Consider the following 20,784-nt stretch of genomic DNA (forward strand, 5'->3'; position numbering starts at 1 on the left):
TCCCATATGGTCCCCCCAAGCCAGGGGCGATTTCTGAGCACATAGCTAGGAGTAACCCCTGAGCATCAAACGGGTGTGGCCCAAAAACCAAAAAAAAAAAAAAAAAAAAAAAATTTTTTTTAAAAAAATGAAAGTTGGGGGGCCGGAGAGATAGCATGGAGGTAGGGCATTTGCCTTGCATGCAGAAGGGCAGTGGTTCAAATCCTGGCATCCCATATGGTCCTCCGTGCCTGCCAGGAGTGATTTCTGAGCATAGGGTCCCCCGTGCCTGCCAGGAGTGACCCCTGAGCACCTCCGGGTGTGGCCCAAAAACCAAAAAAAAAAAAAAAAAAAAGAAGATATGCTATTTTTTTTTGTTTGTTTTTGGGCCACACCCGGTAACGCTCAGGGGTTACTCCTGGCTATGTGCTCAGAAGTTGCTCCTGGCTTGGGGGACCATATGGGACACCGGGGGATCGAACCGCGGTCCGTCCAAGGCTAGCGCTGGCAAGGCAGGCACCTTACTTTTAGCACCACCGCCCGGCCCCAAGATATGCTATTATAATTCAAGATGGATGCATCTCAAAAATAATGTTAAACAAAAATAATAAACTGAATAAGAATACATGAAGTATGGAATCATTGTACTTCCCAAAATGTTTTTACTGTTTACATATTAGAAATTTTGTAGACTTTTTATTTGGATTTTGGGTCACATCCAGCAGCACTTCATGCTTATTTTATGCTCAGGCATCACTCTTGGCTGGACTCAGGAGACCATTTGTGGTGCTAGGGATTGACTTGATCAGCCTCATGCAAGGCAAGAACCCTGCCTGCTCTACTGTCACTTCAACCCCAGAAATTCTATAGATTTTTTTTTTTTTTTTTGCTTTTGGGGCCACACCCTGTGACATTCAGGGGCTACTCCTGGCTATGTGCTGAGAAATCGCTCCTGGCTCGGGGGACCATATGGGACACTGGGGGATCAAACCTTACATGGACCGCATGTAAGGCAAACGCCCTAACCGCTGTGCTATTGCTCCAGCCCCAAATTCTATAGAAATTTTAAGTAAACAACGCATGGAATAGTTTAGGGTTTTTTTTTTCTTTTGTTTTGGGGTTACATCTGACAGTGCCACAGGAACCTTTCCAGTACTGCATTTCAAGGGGAATTATATAGGCAAAGCATATGCTCTACCATTTGAGCCAAATCCCTGCCCTGCATGAGCTGCTAACTTCAATTATGAGAGAACGGGAATGAGACTGGAAAAGAGTAAGACTGCTGTCTATATATGTACCTTAAAGATAAAAGATTTTATTTAAAAAGGATCCATGAAGAATATAGAAATCTTTCTTTTCAAGTCCTCTAAAAACTTCAGTAAAAACAAGCATGTACTCTTTGCAGTACTTTATTCTAGGAATTTCTTCTTTCCTCCAGGACTAATAAGGATGACCAACCCTGCCACTGTTATGATACCCCAGGGAGGAAACATGTCATCTTCCATAATGACACCAGGCCCCGGATCAGAGCTACAGCCCAGAACTCCTCGCCCTGCTTCCCAATCAGGTAATGACCTTCAGTTTTTGAGGACTGAAGAAAATGGAACTTCCTGCACAGAGCATTACAAAAGCTAGCATTCTCTGTTGCTAACTGTGCACTTCAGATGTCACTGTGTATATATAATCTGTCCTAATTTCCTCATTCACATTTCTGGATATTCTTATTTATTCTACCCCATCATTCCTAAAAATGCTCTCCTTAGCCTATTTTGCAAGATACTCCATGACAGAATTCTATACTTAAATTCATTTGCTAAATGCTTCATAATGTTACCCTTCCTCCTCAAGATTCAGAATTAACATTGGAGGGGCCGGGTAGGTGGCGCTGGAGGTAAGGTGTCTGCCTTGCAAGCGCTAGCCAAGGAAGGACCTCGGTTCGATCCCCCGGCGTCCCATATGGTCCACCCAAGCCAGGGGCGATTTCTGAGCACATAGCCAGGAGTAACCCCTGAGCGTCAAACGGGTGTGGCCCAAAAACCAAAAAAAAAAAAAAAAAAAAAAAGAATTAACATTGGAGAAACTTAAAGACCTGCATTTGGTAAATCTAAAGTTCTTAGGTTCAGTGTTGCCAAAATACAATTGAAACTATGTGGTTATTTTAGACAAAATTTATCTTTCTATCTAAACATTTGCTTTACACATAGATCGTGTTTGTGAACATTTTATTGAATTGAACCAGCAGATTTTAACTCTAGATTACAGATCATCAACGCCAAGGTCTAGGGTGCCTTGCTTTAATTGTTTTACTATCTATTTTTAAACAGATGCAATGGATCCACTCCTCTCTGGGCTCCATATACAGCAACAAGGTCATCCCTCAGGATCCATAGCTCCCCACCACCACCCAATGCAGCCTGTCACTTTGGCCAGACAGATGAACCCAGCTAATTTTCCCCAGCTGCAACAGCAGCAGCAACAGCAACAGCAACAGCAGCAGCAACAGTTGCAGGCAAGACCCCCACTGCAACATCAGCCGCAACAGCCACAGGGAATTCGACCCCAGTTTACTGCCCCAACTCAGGTGCCTGTTCCTCCAGGCTGGAACCAGCTGCCTTCTGGAGCCCTTCAGCCTCCTCCAGCCCAGGGTTCTCTGGGCACAATGACTGCAAACCAAGGTTGGAAGAAGGCTCCCTTGCCTGGCCCAATGCAACAGCAACTCCAGGCAAGACCATCCTTAGCCACGGTACAGACACCTTCCCACCCTCCCCCTCCATATCCCTTTGGCAGCCAGCAAGCCTCACAAGCCCATACAAACTTTACTCAGATGAGCAACCCAGGCCAGTTCACTGCTCCTCAGATGAAGAGTTTGCAGGGAGGGCCCTCCAGGGTCCCAACCCCCCTGCAGCAGCCCCACCTCACCAACAAGTCTCCTGCCTCCTCACCCTCCTCCTTCCAGCAGGGTTCCCCTGCTTCCTCCCCAACGGTTAACCAAACTCAGCAGCAGATGGGACCAAGGCCACCTCAAAATAACCCACTTCCCCAGGGATTTCAGCAGCCTGTCAGCTCTCCAGGTCGGAATCCTATGGTTCAACAGGGAAACATGCCACCTAACTTCATGGTGATGCAGCAGCAGCCACCAAACCAGGGGCCACAGAGTTTACATCCAGGCCTAGGAGGTGAGGAACACTGAAGCTGTTTGTGTTGATCAATTTACTGAAGATAGATTTTAGTAGAACTTCAAGTTATGGAGTTAATGGAGGGAGTGAAATAAGGATGTAATTAATTTGGTTTGTGACTATAGTAATGACACCTGACCGAAGTTAATTTGGCACATTATGAATACATTATGCAGCATTTATTGGTTATATTTAAGCAAGCTCTTTGGGTAAAAATGCAGGTAAATACAATATATAGAAATACTCAATTTGTTTTTCAGGTTATATTGTTTTGATCTTGTACTGGTAAATTAAAATTTCAAAGAGAAACATTCATTTTATTAACAATTTAAATTGTTCAGTTGTTGAAGAAAAATTAAGATTATGCAATAGAAAAATATGTAAAGTACAGAATCTTATTGGGGAAAAGACCCTTCTAGTTTTCATTTTTTATAATCCTAGTGTGTAAATAGTAGCATGGTACTTGTTAAATTTGGTTGAAGTATTAAAGGGGAATAAATTCAGAAATCATTGACTTTTTATAGTTTTATAATGCCAATGCCTGCTCCTTAGAGAGGGAATTCCATCAGTTATACCTAAAGGAGATTTATTTATTTATTTTGTAAGGTGCCTCTTGTATGAAGATAAAGCAATGGAGCTTAATGTGTGAGAGGTAAAACGATTACAGTAAAACTTATCCATCTCCATGTTTATTATTTATTCTTATTAATCATTGATCCTAGTGCACATGAATGTGCTTGGAGCTGTTCAGTAGGTATAGAGAGTGTCAGTAATGCTGTCATCTGATAAACATACCCCACCAAAAGACACCATTGTCTGCCCAGAAAAAAATCCCTTGCATCTTTAGTGCAACATAGCAAAGGCATGTTCCCATGGTTTATGATGAATGAAATTAAGTTGCTCATCAATCTTTTTACTCTCTTATAATTTTATTGACATGCAGGCTCTAATATTTGAACCCCAAGAAGTTTTTAGAAAATGCAAAAATGTTTCAGCTCCGAACTTCACTGTCTGGGCATATCATGTGGCCCTCGATCAGTAGAAGCTGGAGAGTCCCTCCTGCAATGTGATTGTTGATTTACCTATAATGGAAGCATGCAAATGGGGACTTGTCACCGCTAAAGAAAGGACAAATGCATATTTGTCTATAAAGCATTTTCCAGGAGATTGAAAATTTGGCCCTGAAAAGAATAATGGACTAATACAAAATTTTTCAGCGAGCTGTAGGTCTTGATGCTTTCATAGAGCAAATGATGTGCTCACCTAGGTGATCTGGCCACATCAAGGCCCACAGTATAGACAAGAGTGGATTCTGAGGGGCCGGAGCGATAGCACAGCAGGTAGAGTGCTTGCCTTGCATGTGGTCAACCTGGGTTCAATCCCCGGCATCTCATATGGTCCCCCAAACCTGCCAGGAGTAATTCCTGAGTGCAGAGCCAGGAGTAACCCTTGAGCACAACTGGGTGGCCCCAAAACAAACTAAAAGAGTGGGATCTGAGATTCTCCTTATCACTGATTTGCTTTTTCAAATTAAACCTTTCTGGGGCCGGAATGGTAGCACAGCGGTAGGGCATTTGCCTTGCATGCTGCCAACCTGGGACAGACCTGGGTTTGATCCCTGGAATCCCATATGGTCCCCCGAGCCTGCCAGGAGTGCCTTCCGAATGCAGAGCCGGGGTAACACCTGAGCACCGCCAGGTGTGGGGCCCCCCACCCAAAAAAAAATTTAAACCATTCTATAAAAGGAAGTCTTTCTTTAGTAAGAACCTATATTGAGCATTATTTTTAGTATCATAGCTCTTTGAATTGCAGCAAACATTATCTGGGGAAGACATAATGACAAATTTAACGTAGCCTTATTTTGAAGTTCCTGCAAATTGTTTCTAATTGCTTGTTTTCCAAAAAGACAAGCACAAGATGGGAGGGAAATTTTGAGAAAAGAGATTGCCTTTTAGTCCCTCAATGGAAAAATGAAATCACTTATGCTCAATATCAGGACCCAGCTCTTTGTTTTATAGCATTTTTTAAAAATCAATTTGGTTGAATATGAGAGAATTTATTTTTTTGTACCTGTGTTAAAGTATGTAAAGTTTCAGGGTCTATTGTATTACAGAGAAAAGTAAGCCCTAAACCTTGATGTGACATGGCTTCAGATCACATTTAGGGAGCAGATTGCCATCTTTTCCTTGGCATGTTCTAAGTGTAAATTTTTCAGTATTTCTTTTTCATTTTGACAATGCTCATGTAAGAAATTGTGTTGATTTTTTTAACCATCTTTCCCAACCTTATTATTAGAGATCTTACCAGTGTGACAGAGAGCTAAGCCAGTGGAGACATCATGCAGCTCATCCTTCCTTATTCATTCCACATCTAAGAAAGAGTATAAATTTGCTAGATAACTGCCTTACTCGTTGTTTTCTATTAAGGAATGCCTAAACGCCTCCCACCTGGCTTCCCAGCAGGACAGGCCAATCAGAACTTTATGCAAGGTCAGGTGCCTTCAACCACTGCAACCACCCCTGGTAACACAGGAGCCTCTCAGCTGCAAGCAAATCAAAATGTCCAACATGCAGGTTTGTTTCATATGATTTATTCAGTCACCATTTATTGAACATTGTGTGTAGATACTGTGATAGAACTATGATAAGCAACAAGGATACATGAGTGTTAAGTCCTGGTTTTCTCCCCTGAATTTCAAACTCATAAATATATTTTCTTTCAGGGCAGTAATTGGTATATCAAAAGTAGTCAAAAATATTTCAGACTGGATGACTGGAGATGTGTCTTAATGATAGAGTACATGCTTTGCATGGGTGAGATCTTATGTTTGATCCCTGGTTTTGGAGGGGATGTCTCAGGAAACTAGAAATAAATACCAGAAGAAATTAGATGAAACTCAATTTTGTGCATGTTTGTTTTTATTTTTCCCAGCAGTGCATAGGGATCCATGAAATTCCAGGGACCGAACTCAGGCTTTATGTATACAGAGCATCTGCTCCAGCCTGTTGAGCTCTTGCTCTGATTTAGCTGGGGTTTTTTCTGGATAGTTGGCAGATGGAGGATAGCCACATCTGGTGCCCAGGGCCTTTTCCTGGCTCTGTGACCAGTGAACCCAATGGGTGTCATCCACATAAGGAAATCCCCATACCTCCTATATTATATCTCCAGCCCAATTTTGGTTTGGCTTGGGTTTTTTTTTGGGGGGGGGGGAGGATTGGTTGTGTGTGGTGGGGTTTTTTTGGTTTGGTTTGGTTTTTTGGGCCACATCTGATGGCATTCTGGGGTTACTCTTGGCTCTGCACTCAGAAATTACTCCTGGCAGGCTCCGGAGACCATATGGGATTCTGGGAATCAAAACTGGGTCAGCCGCATGCAAGGCAAACATCCAACCACTACCACTGTGCTATCTCTCCTGCCCCCTCAATTTATTTTTCTTAGAAAACATGATACTCTGGGGCCGGGCGGTGGCGCTACAGGTAAGCCTTGCCTGCGCTAACCTTGGACGGACCGCGGTTCGATCCCCCGGCGTCCCATATGGTCCCCCAAGCCAGGAGCAACTTCTGAGCGCATAGCCAGGAGTAATCCCTGAGCGTTACCGGGTGTGGCCCAAAACCAAAAAAAAAAAAAAAAAGAAAAAAAAAAGAAAACATGATACTATGATATTTTGTGTTAGTAAATATTTTAGACTTTGCATATTATATGATCTGTTATAGCTTCTTTATTGTAGTGCAAAGTAGCCATAGATAATACATAAACAATTGAGTATGACAGTGTTCCAAATACTGTTTATTTATGAACTGACCTATTAATCTTTTTTTAATGAGAAAAGTGTTTTATTAATCATAACAAAATTAAATGACTATCTTGATTTTTCAAGGAATGAGGAAATATATATTTAAGAAAAGCAAATTTTGACATGCTTAATTACAATAAGATAAGTATATTTTGTAATGTATATTTCATAAAGGTTGCATTTTTAGAAATATTATTTTCTAATCTATTTCTTTTTTTTAATAATTTTTATTTTGACGAAAGTGGATTACAAATTAAATCATTCACAGTAGTATTTTAGGTACATAGTGACATTGAATCAGGAGCATTCCCACACCAATGTTATCCTTCCTCCACCCCTGTTACCAGCATGCATCCCATGTTCCCTCCTTTGCCCCCTGAGCTGCTAGTATAAGTGTTCCCTTCTTTGTCTAACTTGTTGTAGATTGGGTATCGATTCTGTTGTAGTTGGCATTGGATTTGGTGTTTAAGTCTGATCATTTTTTATTTCTACTCAATGTTCATACGACTGTTTGGTCTTGGTGCCCTCCATTATTTCCCCCTCAATTTGTGAGGCAGAACAAGATGGTTCAAGTTATGTGGTTCAAAATTTTTTTTTTTTGTAATTGTTGTTGCTTGTTTTTCTTTTTTTCTTTGCCTTTTTTTCCCCCCTATGCTTTGATTCGTCTTTATTTCAGGACTGTGGTTAATGTTTGGTTGTTGTCTTTTTTTTTGGGGGGGGGCACACCCATTTGATACTCAGGGGTTACTCCTGGCTAAGCACTCAGAAATTGCCCCTGGCTTGGGGGGACCATATGGGACGCCGGGGGATTGAACTGTGGTCCTTCCTTGGCTAGCACTTGTAAGGCAGACATCTCTAGCCACCACCTCTCCGGCCCCTGGTTGTTGTCTTTATTGCTGTGGTGCTTTTTAGGTTTTTTGTTTGTTTGTTTTTGTTTTGTTTTTGTTTGGGGGGTGTTGATTTTTTTGTATTATTTTTATGTTTTCCTTCCTTTTTTCCTTTCTTTTCTTAAACTGATTTTTATAGTCTCTAGGACTCCTGTTTTTGCTTGTTTGAATTTTTTGCCTCCCACTTTTTTCTTTTTCTTTTTCTTTTTCATTTTCTTTTTTTCTTACTGACCTATTAATCTTGACTTGGCTCATGGGTCATAATTTGCTGAACAATCAGTAAAAGTACAAAAGGTGTTCTGGCAAGAGTTAATTAGGTGCAAAGGTGTGGAGACAAATGGCATTTTGGACACTTTAAAATTCTGTACAGTTCATATTTAGCATCATTTTTTCTGAGCATCTAAATTCTAGTTTATAGTTTGAAATTTGAAAACTAAATCTCAGCCAGAACTTACTTAATATTAATAGTGTATTTATTATTGGTAATAATGCTCAGGGCTTACTCCTAGCTCTACACTCAGGTATCACTCCCGATGGTGATCAGGGACCATATAGGATGCTGGAAATTGAATCTAGGTTACCACGTGCAACCACCCTATCTACCAGTCCCTCTATTTCCTTCATTAGTTTGTGTTGTTGTTCATAATCATAATGCTTAGTGACCACTCTAGGCTCAGTGCTCAAGGATCATTCCCTTGGGGAGTCATGCAGTGTCAGGGATGGAACCCAGGCCTCCTGCATGCAAAAGCAGGTGCCCCATCCCATTGAACACTCTTTCCCACTCTTTATTTTTTTATTCCCTTCTCCATTTTTCTATCCCTTTGTTGTTGCAGTGACCAGGTGTTATACATGTACTTGATGTAGTGTTCACATACAGTTGTCCCTGAAGCTCTTTAGTTGTGGCTTGCATAGTGTTTTGCTACAGGTCTCACTCTTAATTGAGGCACCCAAATTCTGGTTAAAGTGTTCGCCAGAGGGGCCAGAGAGATAACATGGAGGTAGGGAGTCTTCCTTGCATGCAGAAGGACAGTGGTTCAAATCCCAGCATCCCATATGGTCCCCCAAGCCTGCCAGGAGCGATTTTTGAGCATAGAGCCTGAAGCAACCCCTGAGCACTGCTGGGTGTGACAACAAAACAAAACAAACAAAAAAAGTGTTCTCCAGAGGTCTTATTTCCAGGCCACATGCTGCACTTATCTCTAGTAAGAAATTACTTTCAATGCCAAAGATAGCTCAGAGCTGCCAGGATCCTGCTCAGTGCATGTGGGACATTTAAACTTGACCACACACTTAGGCAGGGCAGGTGCTCTTTTGTCAGGACCATGAGCTCATATTTTCTATAAGAAGATTTAAAACAGTGATAAAGCGACTCTTAATTCTTCTATTTTTGTTTTGTTTTGGTTTGTTGTGTTTTGTTTTGTTTTTGGGTCACACCCAGCAGTGCTTCTGGGTTACTCTTGGCTCTACGTTCAGAAATAGCTCCTGGCAGGTTCGGGGGACCAGATGGGATGCTGGGATTCAAACCACCATCCTTCTGCATGCAAGGCAAATGCCTTATCTCCATGCTATCTGTCCGGCCTCTTAATTCTTCTATTTAAGCATAACTAGTTTGTATTTTTAAATGATTCCTTCTACACACACTTTATTTTTTTTCCAATTATTTCTAGTTATACTATCTAAAATAGTGGTACTTTTATCTGTTTTTTCTTCTCTATTCTATTTTTCTTAGTGTGGGGGGGGCGGTGTTACACCCTGCAGTGCTCAGGGGTTACTCCTGTCTCTGCGCTCAGAAATCGCTCCTGACAGGCTCAGGGGACCATATGGGATGCCGGGAATCAAACCATCATCTGTCCTGGATTGGCCATGTTCAAGGCAAATGCCCTACCACTGTGCTATCTCCAGCTCCTTCTTGGTATATTTTTGGGGGGCCAAACTCCACAGTACTTAGGGGTTACTCCTGGCTTTACACTCAAGAATTACTCCTAGCATTGCTTGGGAGACCATATGGAATGCCAGGGATTGAACCCATATCTGCCATATGCGAGGCAAATGCCCTACTTTCTGTATTATATCTCCAGCCCCTACATAGATTTTAATACCTGAAAAATACTTTTCTTTTTTAATTTTATCTCTTCCAACTTAGGCTGTCTTGTTTATTGGTATCATATTAGCACCAAAGTGCTTTGTGCACTCTGGTTATTTAGTAAAATATTGCTAATTGAATGAATATAAACTGCTATATTCAGTGTATGTACAGTGGCAATCAGTTCAACTTAAGAGGTTGTGGAATTATTTATAAAATCTTGGGAAGAGTCTTGGGATTCAGGAAAAGTTTTAGTGTAAACCAGGACAGTTAGTTCCCTGCTTTTCTGATAAGAATATGGATTACCCCGGGCCCGGAGAGATAGCACAGTGGCGTTTGCTTTACAAGCAGGCGATCCAGGACCAAAGGTGGTTGGTTCGAATCCCGGTGTCCCATATGGTCTCCCGTGCCTGCCAGGAGCTATTTCTGAGCAGACAGTCAAAAGTAACCCCTGAGCACCACTGGGTGTGACCCAAAAACCAAAAAAAAAAACAAAACATGTTAGCCAAAATGAAATAATGGGGTAATCCATATTCTTTTTTTGTTTGTTTGTTTTTAGTTTTTTGGGCCACACTACTGGCTGGCTGCTCAGAAATAGCTCCTGGCAGGCACAGGGGACCATATGGGACACTGGGATTTGAACCAACCACCTTTGGTCCTGGATCGGTTGCTTTCAAGGCAAACGCTATCTCTCCAGGCCCCATAACATTTTTTTTCTTTCTTTTTTTAAATATCTTTATTGAAACACCTTGATTACAAACATGATTGTAGTTGGGTTTCAGTCATGTGAAGAACATCCCCCTTCACCAGTGCAACATTCCCATCACCCATGTCCCAAATCTCCCTCCTTCCCACCCCACCCCCACCTGTACTCGAGACAGGCTTTCTTTTTCCCTCATTCATTCACATTGTTATGATAGTTCTCAGTATAGTTATTTCTCTAACTGCACTCACCACTCTTTTGTGGTGAGCTTCATGTTGTGAGCTGAAATTTCCAACCCTCCTCTCTTGTCTCTGAGAATTACTGTAAAAATGTCTTTTATTTTTCTTAAAACCCATAAATGAGTGAGACTATTTTGCATCTATATCTCTCCCTCTGACTTATTTCACTGAACATAATAGATTTCATAACATGTTTTTTCTTTTTGAGGGAGTTGATTGGGGCACACAGTGGTTCTCAGGGCTTACTCCTGGCTCCGCACTCGGGTCACTTCTTGTGGGCTCTGGAGACCATAGTGGATGCTAAAGACTGAACTCGATTTGGCTGCATGCAAGGCAAGTGCCCTACTATTTCTCTGGTCCCAAAGCTAACGTTTTTTAGTTCCCATTTTTTAAAATAAGAGCACCAGAGAGATAGTTCTGAGGGTAAGACACTTGCCATGCATGTTTAACCTGGGTTTGATCACACATATGGTGTGATCCTTGAGCACAGAGCCAGGAATAACACCTGAGCACACTGCCAGGTGTGGCACATTTTAATTCCCTCTGAAACAAAGAAAATAAAGAGTGACTGGGAATGTCTCAGAGGTAAAGCTCTTGCATAGCATATGTTCTAAATAAATGGATTTAATTTTTAATGGACCAGACTGGTAGGATAGCATGTAGAACATTTGCTTATATGTGGCTGATCTACATTCAATCCCTGGCATCCAATGTGGTTCCCCAAGCACTACCAGGAGTAAGTCCTGAGTACAGAACAAGGTGTAACCCTGGAGCACTGCCAGGTGTGGCCCCAAAACAAACAAAACCAATAGAATCTCAGGTTGTGGTTTAAGGAATATGATATATACCTTGCATATGTGAAGCCCTAGAATCAGTCCCTGGACCTAACCTCATGGCACCCAAAAACTGCCAAGAATGAACCTCGTACTCCCAAAACACTGCAACACTACAGCAAACCAGGAAGGCTTCTTTGTCTAAATAAGAAATAAGGGCTGGGCCTGGAGAGATAGCACAGTGTCGTTTACCTTGTAAGCAGCCGATCCAAGGACCAAAGGTGGTTGGTTCGAATCCCGGTGTCCCATATGGTCCCCTGTGCCTGCCAGGAGCTATTTCTGAGCAGACAGCCAGGAGCACCGCCAGGTGTGGCCCAAAAACCAAAAAAAAAAAAAAAAAAAAAAGGTCTGCGGGGGGCCTGAGCAATAGCATAGCGGTAGGGCATTTGCTTTGCACGCAGCCAACACAGGGTGGAACCCCAGTTTGAATCCTGGCATCCCATATGGTCCCCCAAGCCTGCCAGGAGCGATTTCTGAGCACAGAGCCAGGAGTAAACCCCTGAGCACCGCCGGGTGTGGCCCAAAAACAAAAAAAAAAAAACAACAACAAAAAAAGAAATGAGCTAGAGAGATAAAACACTGGGCAGGGCACTTGTCTTGCACATGGCCAACCCAAGTTCAGTCCTTGGCAACTCATATGGTTTCCTGTGCACAGCCAAGAGTAATTCCTGAGTGCAGAGCCAGGAGTTAACATCAGAGCATTGCCAGGTGTGGCCCAGAAATAAAAAGAAAAAACTAGCAATAAAGCATATCTTTTTTTTGTTTTGTTTTCGGTTTTTGGTTTTTGGGCCACACCCAGCGGTGCTCAGGGGTTACTCCTGGCTGTCTGCTCAGAAATAGCTCCTGGCAGGCTCGGGGGACAATATGGGACACCAGAATTCGAACCAACCACCTTTGGTCCTGGATCGGCTGCTTGCGAGGCAAACGCCGCTGTGCTATCTCTCCGGGCCCAAAGCATATCTTTTGTTTTCTACCAGGGACTCTCAGAGGAGAGGGTCACTAAAATTTTAACAACCCTTGTTAACTGTCTTCTATTTGGAGCTTCTGGGTTAACTTTTTTTTTTGTTATAATAACCAAGATTTTATTGTTTTGGGAGGGGGTTGTGCCACACCCAGTGATGCCCAAGAGTTACTCCTGGCTATGCATTCAGAAATTGCCCCTGGCTTGGGGGACCATATGGGATACCAGGGGATTGAGCTACAGTCCATCCGAGGCTAGCGCATGCAAGGCAAATGCCCCCCCACTTGCACCACCATTCCGACCCTGTGCTTGTGGGTTATCTTATTAGTTTGCACTCAGCCAGAGATAGTTAATTGTCTTACATGCAACCAATCCCAGTCCCACATACAGTCCTCTGAGCATCAAAAGGAATTGCTCCTGTGAACAGAACTAAGAATAGCCTAAGTACTGTTAGGTGTGGCTCAGAAATTAAAAAAAAAAAAAAGTGAAATAATGTTCAGTGGTCCAGATAACACACATTTAACCTTTGAAAGTTACTATTTTCCAAAAAGCATTTTTTAAAGTTGTTTCAAAATTATCAAGGTTTTCCCTGGTGTTCTTTATTTCCATGACTCACCTAAAGCAGAGCATATTTTACTAGCCTACAATACTGTTTATTAAATTTCTTTATTACAAGGTAGCTTCAAGTTATTTTTAAATAATGAGATGCTGCCTTTCTTTTTAGCCAGAAGTAAACCTTATTAATTTTTGAAATTTTACTTTTCAGTAATCAAATAACAGTAAAAAAAAAAAAGGTTTCTGTTTTATTGTATGATCCTTAAGAATGTCAAGATTTAAACTACTGGGAAGTGTTCATATTTTAGAAAAACTTCAGTTTGCAACCATAGCACATTTGTCATTTTGGTCAGTGGATATGTGTAGGTGGTGGGTGTAAGTTTAATTTGAGTATCCTTACCTGGGAGTTAAAAAATTATTTTGAGTATCTTTATACCAGAAAGTTAATATAATTTCTTTCTAAAACCATGCTTTTTTTTTTTTTCTCAGGTGGTCAAGGAGCTGGTCCTCCTCAGAACCAGATGCAGGTGTCCCACGGGCCACCAAATATGATGCAACCCAGCCTCATGGGAATTCATGGCAACATGAACAACCAGCAGTCTGGTAGTTCTGGGGTTCCTCAGGTGAACCTGGGCAACATACAAAGCCAGCCCCAGCAGGGCCCACCATCTCAGCTGATGAACATGCACCAGCAGATGGTGCCCTCCCAGAGCCAGATGGTCCAGCAACAAGGAACCTTGAACCCTCAGAACCCTATGATCCTTTCAAGGGCCCAGCTTATGCCACAAGGCCAGATGATGGTGAACCCTCAAAGCCAGAATCTTGGGCCCTCACCCCAAAGGATGACCCCACCCAAGCAGATGCTTCCCCAGCAGGGCCCACAAATGATGGCAACACATAACCAGATGATGGGGCCTCAGGGGCAGGTTTTGCTCCAACAGAACCCAATGATAGATCAGATCATGACCAATCAGATGCAGGGGAATAAGCAACAGTTTAATACTCAGAACCAATCCAGTGTCATGCCGGGACCAGCACAGATAATGAGGGGACCAACTCCAAACATGCAAGGAAACATGGTGCAGTTTACGGGACAGATGTCAGGACAGATGCTGTCTCAGCAAGGGCCTGTGAATAACAGTCCATCTCAGGTTATGGGAATTCAGGGGCAGGTCTTACGGCCACCAGGGCCCAACCCACACATGGCCCAGCAGCATGGTGATTCTACCACTACAGCAAATAACGATGTCAGCTTGCCTCAGATGATGCCTGATGTTGGCATGCAGCAAGCCAACATGGTCCCCCCTCATGTGCAGGCCATGCAGGGAAGCAGTGCCCCAGGAAATCACTTCACAGGCCATGGAATACCCTTCAGTACACCTTTCAGTGGAGCACCCAATGGAAATCAGATGTCCTGTGGCCAGAATCCAGGCTTTCCAGTCAATAAGGATGTCACATTAACAAGCCCATTGTTGGTCAACTTATTGCAGAGTGACATCTCTGCCGGCCATTTTGGGGTAAACAATAAACAAAATAATGCCAACGCAAATAAGCCGAAGAAGAAGAAACCCCCTCGGAAGAAGAAAAATAGTCAGCAAGAACTAAAGTAGGTCATGATAGTTTTGCCTCAAATATTACTCATTTATTTTTATGTGGACAGTTTTTTTAATGGGTATCTTTAAACATATGATATATTCTAATTTTATAATACACATAATGAAATTTACCTGCTGCTAAATTTTGCAGCCCATTGCTTATCTTACTTTTATTATATTCTTTCTTGATTACTTGATTACTTTAAAGCAGATTCACTATGTCAGAATACATCTCCCATCAGGGCCGGAGCTAGAGGTAAGGCATCTACCTTGCAAGCGCTAGCCTAGGACAGACCGCAGTTCGATCCCCTGGTGACCATATGGTCCCCCCAAGCTGGTAGTGATTTCTGAGCGCATGACCAGGAGTTACAATGGGTGTGGTCCAAAGACAAAAAATATACATCTCCGATAGATAACGTGCATTTGTTTTTGTCTTATTTTGGAACCACACACGGCAAAATCTGGGAGATGCTTACTCCTGATTTGGTTCTCAAGAATTGCTCTCTGCAGTACTTTGGAAACTATGTCTTATGATGAATGAAACCCGAGGCTTCAGCATGCAAAAACATTCTCTGAATTCAGTCCTTTGGGCCATCGTCCCAAACCCAAAGGTTTTTTTTTTTTAAATGATGGCACAAAATTTGTACATTGCAGCCTGTCTGTTAAATCTCAGATTTGGCACTCAGAGCCTGAAAAGTAACCAGTGAAACTCCTCATCGGGAGCTTCACAGGCTGGGTCTTGGGAAAGCAGGGAAGATTAATGTATTTTGGTGGTGCTGTCTTAATAGAAAATTGTATTTTGTACTGTACTTTTCATCCAGAAGCTCTTAGTCATCCCAAAAAGCTTAAACTTCACGTTGAGATGATTGGACCTTTTAAATCATTTACCCTTTGGTCCTCCAGTTTTATTTTTTAGCAAGATCACAGCTGGAGAGCAATTAACAAATTTTATTTCCCGAGGCAAGGTATTAAATTAAGTCATGTTCTTAGCGTTGATAAAATGTTTTTAGGAGGAATATTGATTTAGTGAATTTTATTATTTTAATCATTAGCATGGAATGGTGACTAGTAAATGCAATACAGGTTAATTGAAATAAATTGCTTGACCTGTAGTTAAACAGCATGAATGTTCAAAATAAAATTAAACTGCCTTCCAGCCTTCCCACAGTGTTTTTTTTTGTTATAATCTAATATTATGTCATATGCATTAGCTGCTTTTTGAATCTTATAAATTGTCAGTAACAGAATATTAACTATCTGATTTTACTGAGTCAAAACTTAATCAAAGGGCCGAAGAGCTAGCACAGCGGTGTTTGCCTTGCAAGCAGCCAATCCAGAACCTAATGTGGTTGGTTCAAATCCTGGCATCCTATATGATCCCCTGTGCCTGCCAGGAGCTATTTCTGAGCAGACAGCCAGGAGTAACCCCTGAGCACTGCCGGGTGTGGCCCAAAACGAAAAAAAAAAAAAAAAAAACTTAATCAAACCCCTCAATTATCTAAGTTTTCTGAGATAGCATTTTTTTAAGTGAAAGTATTTCTGCTGTAATTCTGTGGGGAGTTGTGTGTGTGTGTGTGTGTGTTCCTTACTCCCTGGACTAGAGAGATAGTGCAGGAGGTTAAGTGCTTTACACTAAGCCTATCAGGGCTTAAGCCAGATACCACTAACACTACCAGTTGCCAAAAAATTTTTTTTTTCCAATTAAAGATTATTTCTTTTCTTTTCTTTTCTTTTTTTAAGATTGTTTCCTAATGGGGAATACCGCAATTATAGGTAAAGAATTGTTTCAACTCTCCTAGTGTGTCTCATACACTATGGGCCTATCTTTTACACTTTCTAGACTTTTATTTTCACTACATGTAAAGTGGTTGGTCCATATAGCAGATTATTTCTAGCAGGACAATTCCTTGAAAGTGGATAATACTATTAAATCCTTGCATGTAATTTGCAGTGAGAGGGGCCTTAGACAGTACACTGAGTAAGGTGCTTGTCTTACATGGGTTTTAGACCCTAGCATCACAATGTGATTTCTCCTTATAGACCCCTGAGTAAGCTCTGAACACAACTGAGTGGGGGCCAAAAAATCAAACAAAAAATTTTTGCAATGAGAAAGCAGCCATCTGAGGAACCATTCAGTACTGACATCGGATCTGCTAAGGACAAACTTCAGATTCTGTATTTTCATCATTTTTAGATGGACCTGAGATAAAGCTTATGAAACTGCTCTGAATAAATGAGATAAAGTACTGTTCAAAAATAAGTGACCCAATAAGAGATCTGGCCAAAGAGATAACTAAAGGAAGGGGATAAAGTGCAATAGTAAGATTACCAAAACAGGGGCCGGAGTGGTAAAGCATCTGTTTGCCTTGCCAGCACTAGCCTAGGATGGACTGTTTTTCTATCCCCCGGCATCCCTTATGGTCCCCCAAACCAGGAGCGATTTCTGAGCTCATAGCCAGACTAACCCCTGAGTGTTACCGAGTGTGCCCCCCCCAACAAAACTAAACAACAACAACAAAAAAGATTACCAAAACAAAACACCAGTATCATTGGGAATGATGTGCATGTTAGCATTTAATGTTTTCTTCATTTCTTGTTCCCCACTAAAACTTATAAGCTAAACCCTGGTGAGAAATGAAAGCATCCCAAAGCCAGTGGGAAAGTGTTAATAAATAATCATTTTGCTGCAAAATTATCTTTGTTCTAACATTCTTTGTTTTTTTTTTTTTTTGTTGTTGTTGTTGTTGTTCACTGAGTACTATTTTTTTTTTTTTTTTTTGGTTTTTGGTTTTTGGGCCACACCTGGCAGTGCTCAGGGGTTACTCCTGGCTGTCTGCTCAGAAATAGCTCCTGGCAGGCACGGGGGACCATATGGGACACCAAGATTCGAACCAACCACCTTTGGTCCTGGATCGGCTGCTTGCAAGGCAAACACCGCTGTGCTATCTCTCCGGGACCCTGAGTACTATTTTTAACAGCCATCTCACAATTTCTTGCAACATGTTATGAATTGTTGTAATATTTACCCAAAATAAACAATGTGAGTTCCTGGCTTCATGGCCACACCAAAGATAAGTGTGGCTTCACAGGAGCAGTGTTATTTATATATTATCGATAGCCTAAACTATCATCAGATCTTAGAATATCTAAGGGATGACCAACTACATGAAGTTACTATGTCAGAAATTATATCATAAATTTGTAGAAAGCCTTTGGCTCACTAGCTATACTTTTTGATTAAGTGGATTTTATTTTATTTTATGCAAAGTCATTCAAGTGGTGCTCCAGGAATCATGAAGAGCTAGGAATTGAACATGGGCTCTGACATGGAAAATATATGTTCTAGCCCTTTGATCCATTAAATGGAACTTAAGTGAATTCTACTGTTTAATAAATTGTTAGATTATTTATGCCAAATGCTGAATGTTTAGCACTAAAAAAGTTGAGTTAAAAATAAATGTTGAGAATGTATATTTAAAAGGAAAAAACAACCAGGTTGGGGAGGGTTTAGGTTTCATGTTTAAATGATGTAACTTACTGTTATTTGTATAATTTATTTTTTAGCACCCCAGATTCTCGCCCAAGTGGTCTAGAGGAAGTTGATCAGCAACCATTACCTGGAGATCAAGGAATTAACTTGGACAGTTCAGGCCCTAAGCTGCCAGAATTTTCAAATCGGCCACCAGGTGATGAAAATAAACATATACCTCTCACCGTTTTTACAGCATTGCAAGGCTTCTCATCAAGGAAATAATAGCATTTTATTTTTTGTCTTTTAACTAGGCTTCCTTAACAACTTATTGTTAAAATCTGGAAACCTTGCCTTGATATTAAGTAAAATTTTAAATATAATTTCAGAAGGAATATATAAAGATCTCAGATTTGTCTTTGTTTATTAAGTCCACATAAAATGAGACTTAAATGTCCTGTGCCTCTCAATAGTCTTAATATCAAGGTTCTAGTTGGCATCAAATGGAGTAAGATTAAATGGGGACATATTTCACTCTAACCCTGTCTCTAATTCACTCTAATACCTGCCTTTCCTACAGCTCATCCTACTGGGGTTTTCTCGAAACTTGGATTTAAAACAAGACTGTTTACCCATAATAATTTTATATTAATCCATAAAAACAAAAATAATAAAAGTCAATTGTATGTATACCACATAAAAAGAACCAGTATTATTGAAGTCCCGAATATTATACCCCTCTCCGATAATAAAATAATTAAATTCTCTAAATGTTGAGACAGTATATTGCAAAGGAAAATACTCCTATAGTTCATTTTGAACTGAATCATAGAAACACGGCTTTCTGGCACGATAGCTCTTGCTATATCTCATAACTCTTGTCTTGAGCTGTGATTTGTAGCCTTTTTCCCCAGTAATGCTGTTGAAGACATTCTTAACCATGTAAAGTTTCCTCCTTATTAGTTATTCCATCCTTTTTTTTTGGCATGAAAGAAAAATGCTATTTTTAGAAAGAAAAAAACTTTGAATATGTCCTTAATTTATAGATTTAAAAATTTTTTTGAATTATAGAATTTAAAAAATTTCTGAATTTAGAAATTGAAAGATAAATCTACCATCAAGGTATCAATGCTTTGTGATATATCAAATATATATTATATATTATTTATATATAATACATATATTTGTATATATCAATTATACAAATTGTTTGGGCTCTCCACATTTCCAATCATGAGTGTCAATAGGCTAACTCATAGCACAATTGAGACTTCTAGGTGACTAGGTTCCGTCAGGCTAGTATGTCCAGAGGAATTATGAAAAGGAGGATACCTTCTAACCCAAACATGAATCTCAGAAGTCCTTACACACTTTTTGCTCCCTATCATCAAACTGAAAATGTGCAGACTGAATTTAGCCTACTTGACTTACATCATTCAGTGTTTTAAACAAGCCAGAAACCTGCATATAAAATCCTTTAGACAGAGCATACAGTTAGTTCATACAGTTTTTTTCTGACCAGAGCACAACTAGTCTATACCAGCTCACTTCTTTTCACTGCTGGGCTGGTAACTTCTCAAAGCATTTGAACTTTCATTCTTTAATTAAATAAATTGGTTTTGGTAAAAAAAAAAAAAAAAAAAAGTTCTGAATATGTTTTAGGCACTGTGGGTTCTGACTTTGTTGTTCTCTCTCATGGCATCCACAGTTTGTCTTATCATTAGTTCTCTTTGGACTGCTACCTCCACTTCTGGAACCTTTCCAGCAACCATGTCATGCCATTTTCCAGAGGCTGCTTGCTATATTTCCATTGCTGCTCTCTTAAGTATTTACTATACTGTCTAGTTGACTAAAAGACATTTTGCCATAACCTTGAAATTAAGAAACATCTACAGAAATTGCAATTTTCTTAATATGGAACCCCAGCTAAGCCTGTTTAAAAAGTCATGTTACTGGAGCTGGAGTGATAGCACAGTGGTAGGGCGTTTGCTTTGCATGATGCTGACCTGGGACTGACCTGGGTTTGATCCCCGGCATTCCATATGGTCTGCTGAGCCTGCCGGGAGCCACTTCTGAGCACAGAGTCAGGAGTAATCCCTGAGCATGGTCGGGTATGGTCCAAAAACAAAAACAAAAGAAGTCATGTTACTTTCTATACAAATAAAACAATAAATAATATTGTTTTTTTACAATAAATATATTGTAAAAGAATATAGAAAGGAAGCACTTGGTCCTAAATCAGAAAAGAATTTTTTAAAACATTTTCAAAACTGGATTCTACATGTTATACTCATTCATATCATGGAAAAATCCTGTGCTCAAAGATATCAATTAGCTATTGAGCATTGTGTCTGGCCCTGTGAATCAGCAGCATTTGGTAACTATTCTAAAAATCTTGAGCCAGCATTTCAATGCCAAAGCCAGTTCTTCATAATCCTTCACCTTCTTAAAACTTCACTGATTTATTTTTCATATAACAGTGGAATAGGGGACCGGAGAGATAGCATGGAG

General features: G+C 40.7%; 1 protein-coding gene across 2 annotated transcripts in view; it reads left to right on the top strand.

The window, feature by feature from the left end:
* Positions 1-20,784, top strand: part of NCOA6 (nuclear receptor coactivator 6) — a 77,234-nt gene that overhangs the window by 21,324 nt on the left and 35,126 nt on the right. For both annotated transcript variants that reach the window (XM_049779108.1, XM_049779109.1), the window contains exons 4-8: positions 1,418-1,546; positions 2,304-3,155; positions 5,582-5,728; positions 13,699-14,815; positions 18,369-18,490. In XM_049779108.1, coding sequence (XP_049635065.1) covers positions 1,418-1,546; positions 2,304-3,155; positions 5,582-5,728; positions 13,699-14,815; positions 18,369-18,490 — 2,367 coding nt within the window. The remainder of the gene's footprint in view (positions 1-1,417; positions 1,547-2,303; positions 3,156-5,581; positions 5,729-13,698; positions 14,816-18,368; positions 18,491-20,784) is intronic.

Source organism: Suncus etruscus, chromosome 9 (assembly GCF_024139225.1).
Source record: "Suncus etruscus isolate mSunEtr1 chromosome 9, mSunEtr1.pri.cur, whole genome shotgun sequence".
Taxonomy (NCBI): Eukaryota; Metazoa; Chordata; class Mammalia; order Eulipotyphla; family Soricidae; genus Suncus; species Suncus etruscus.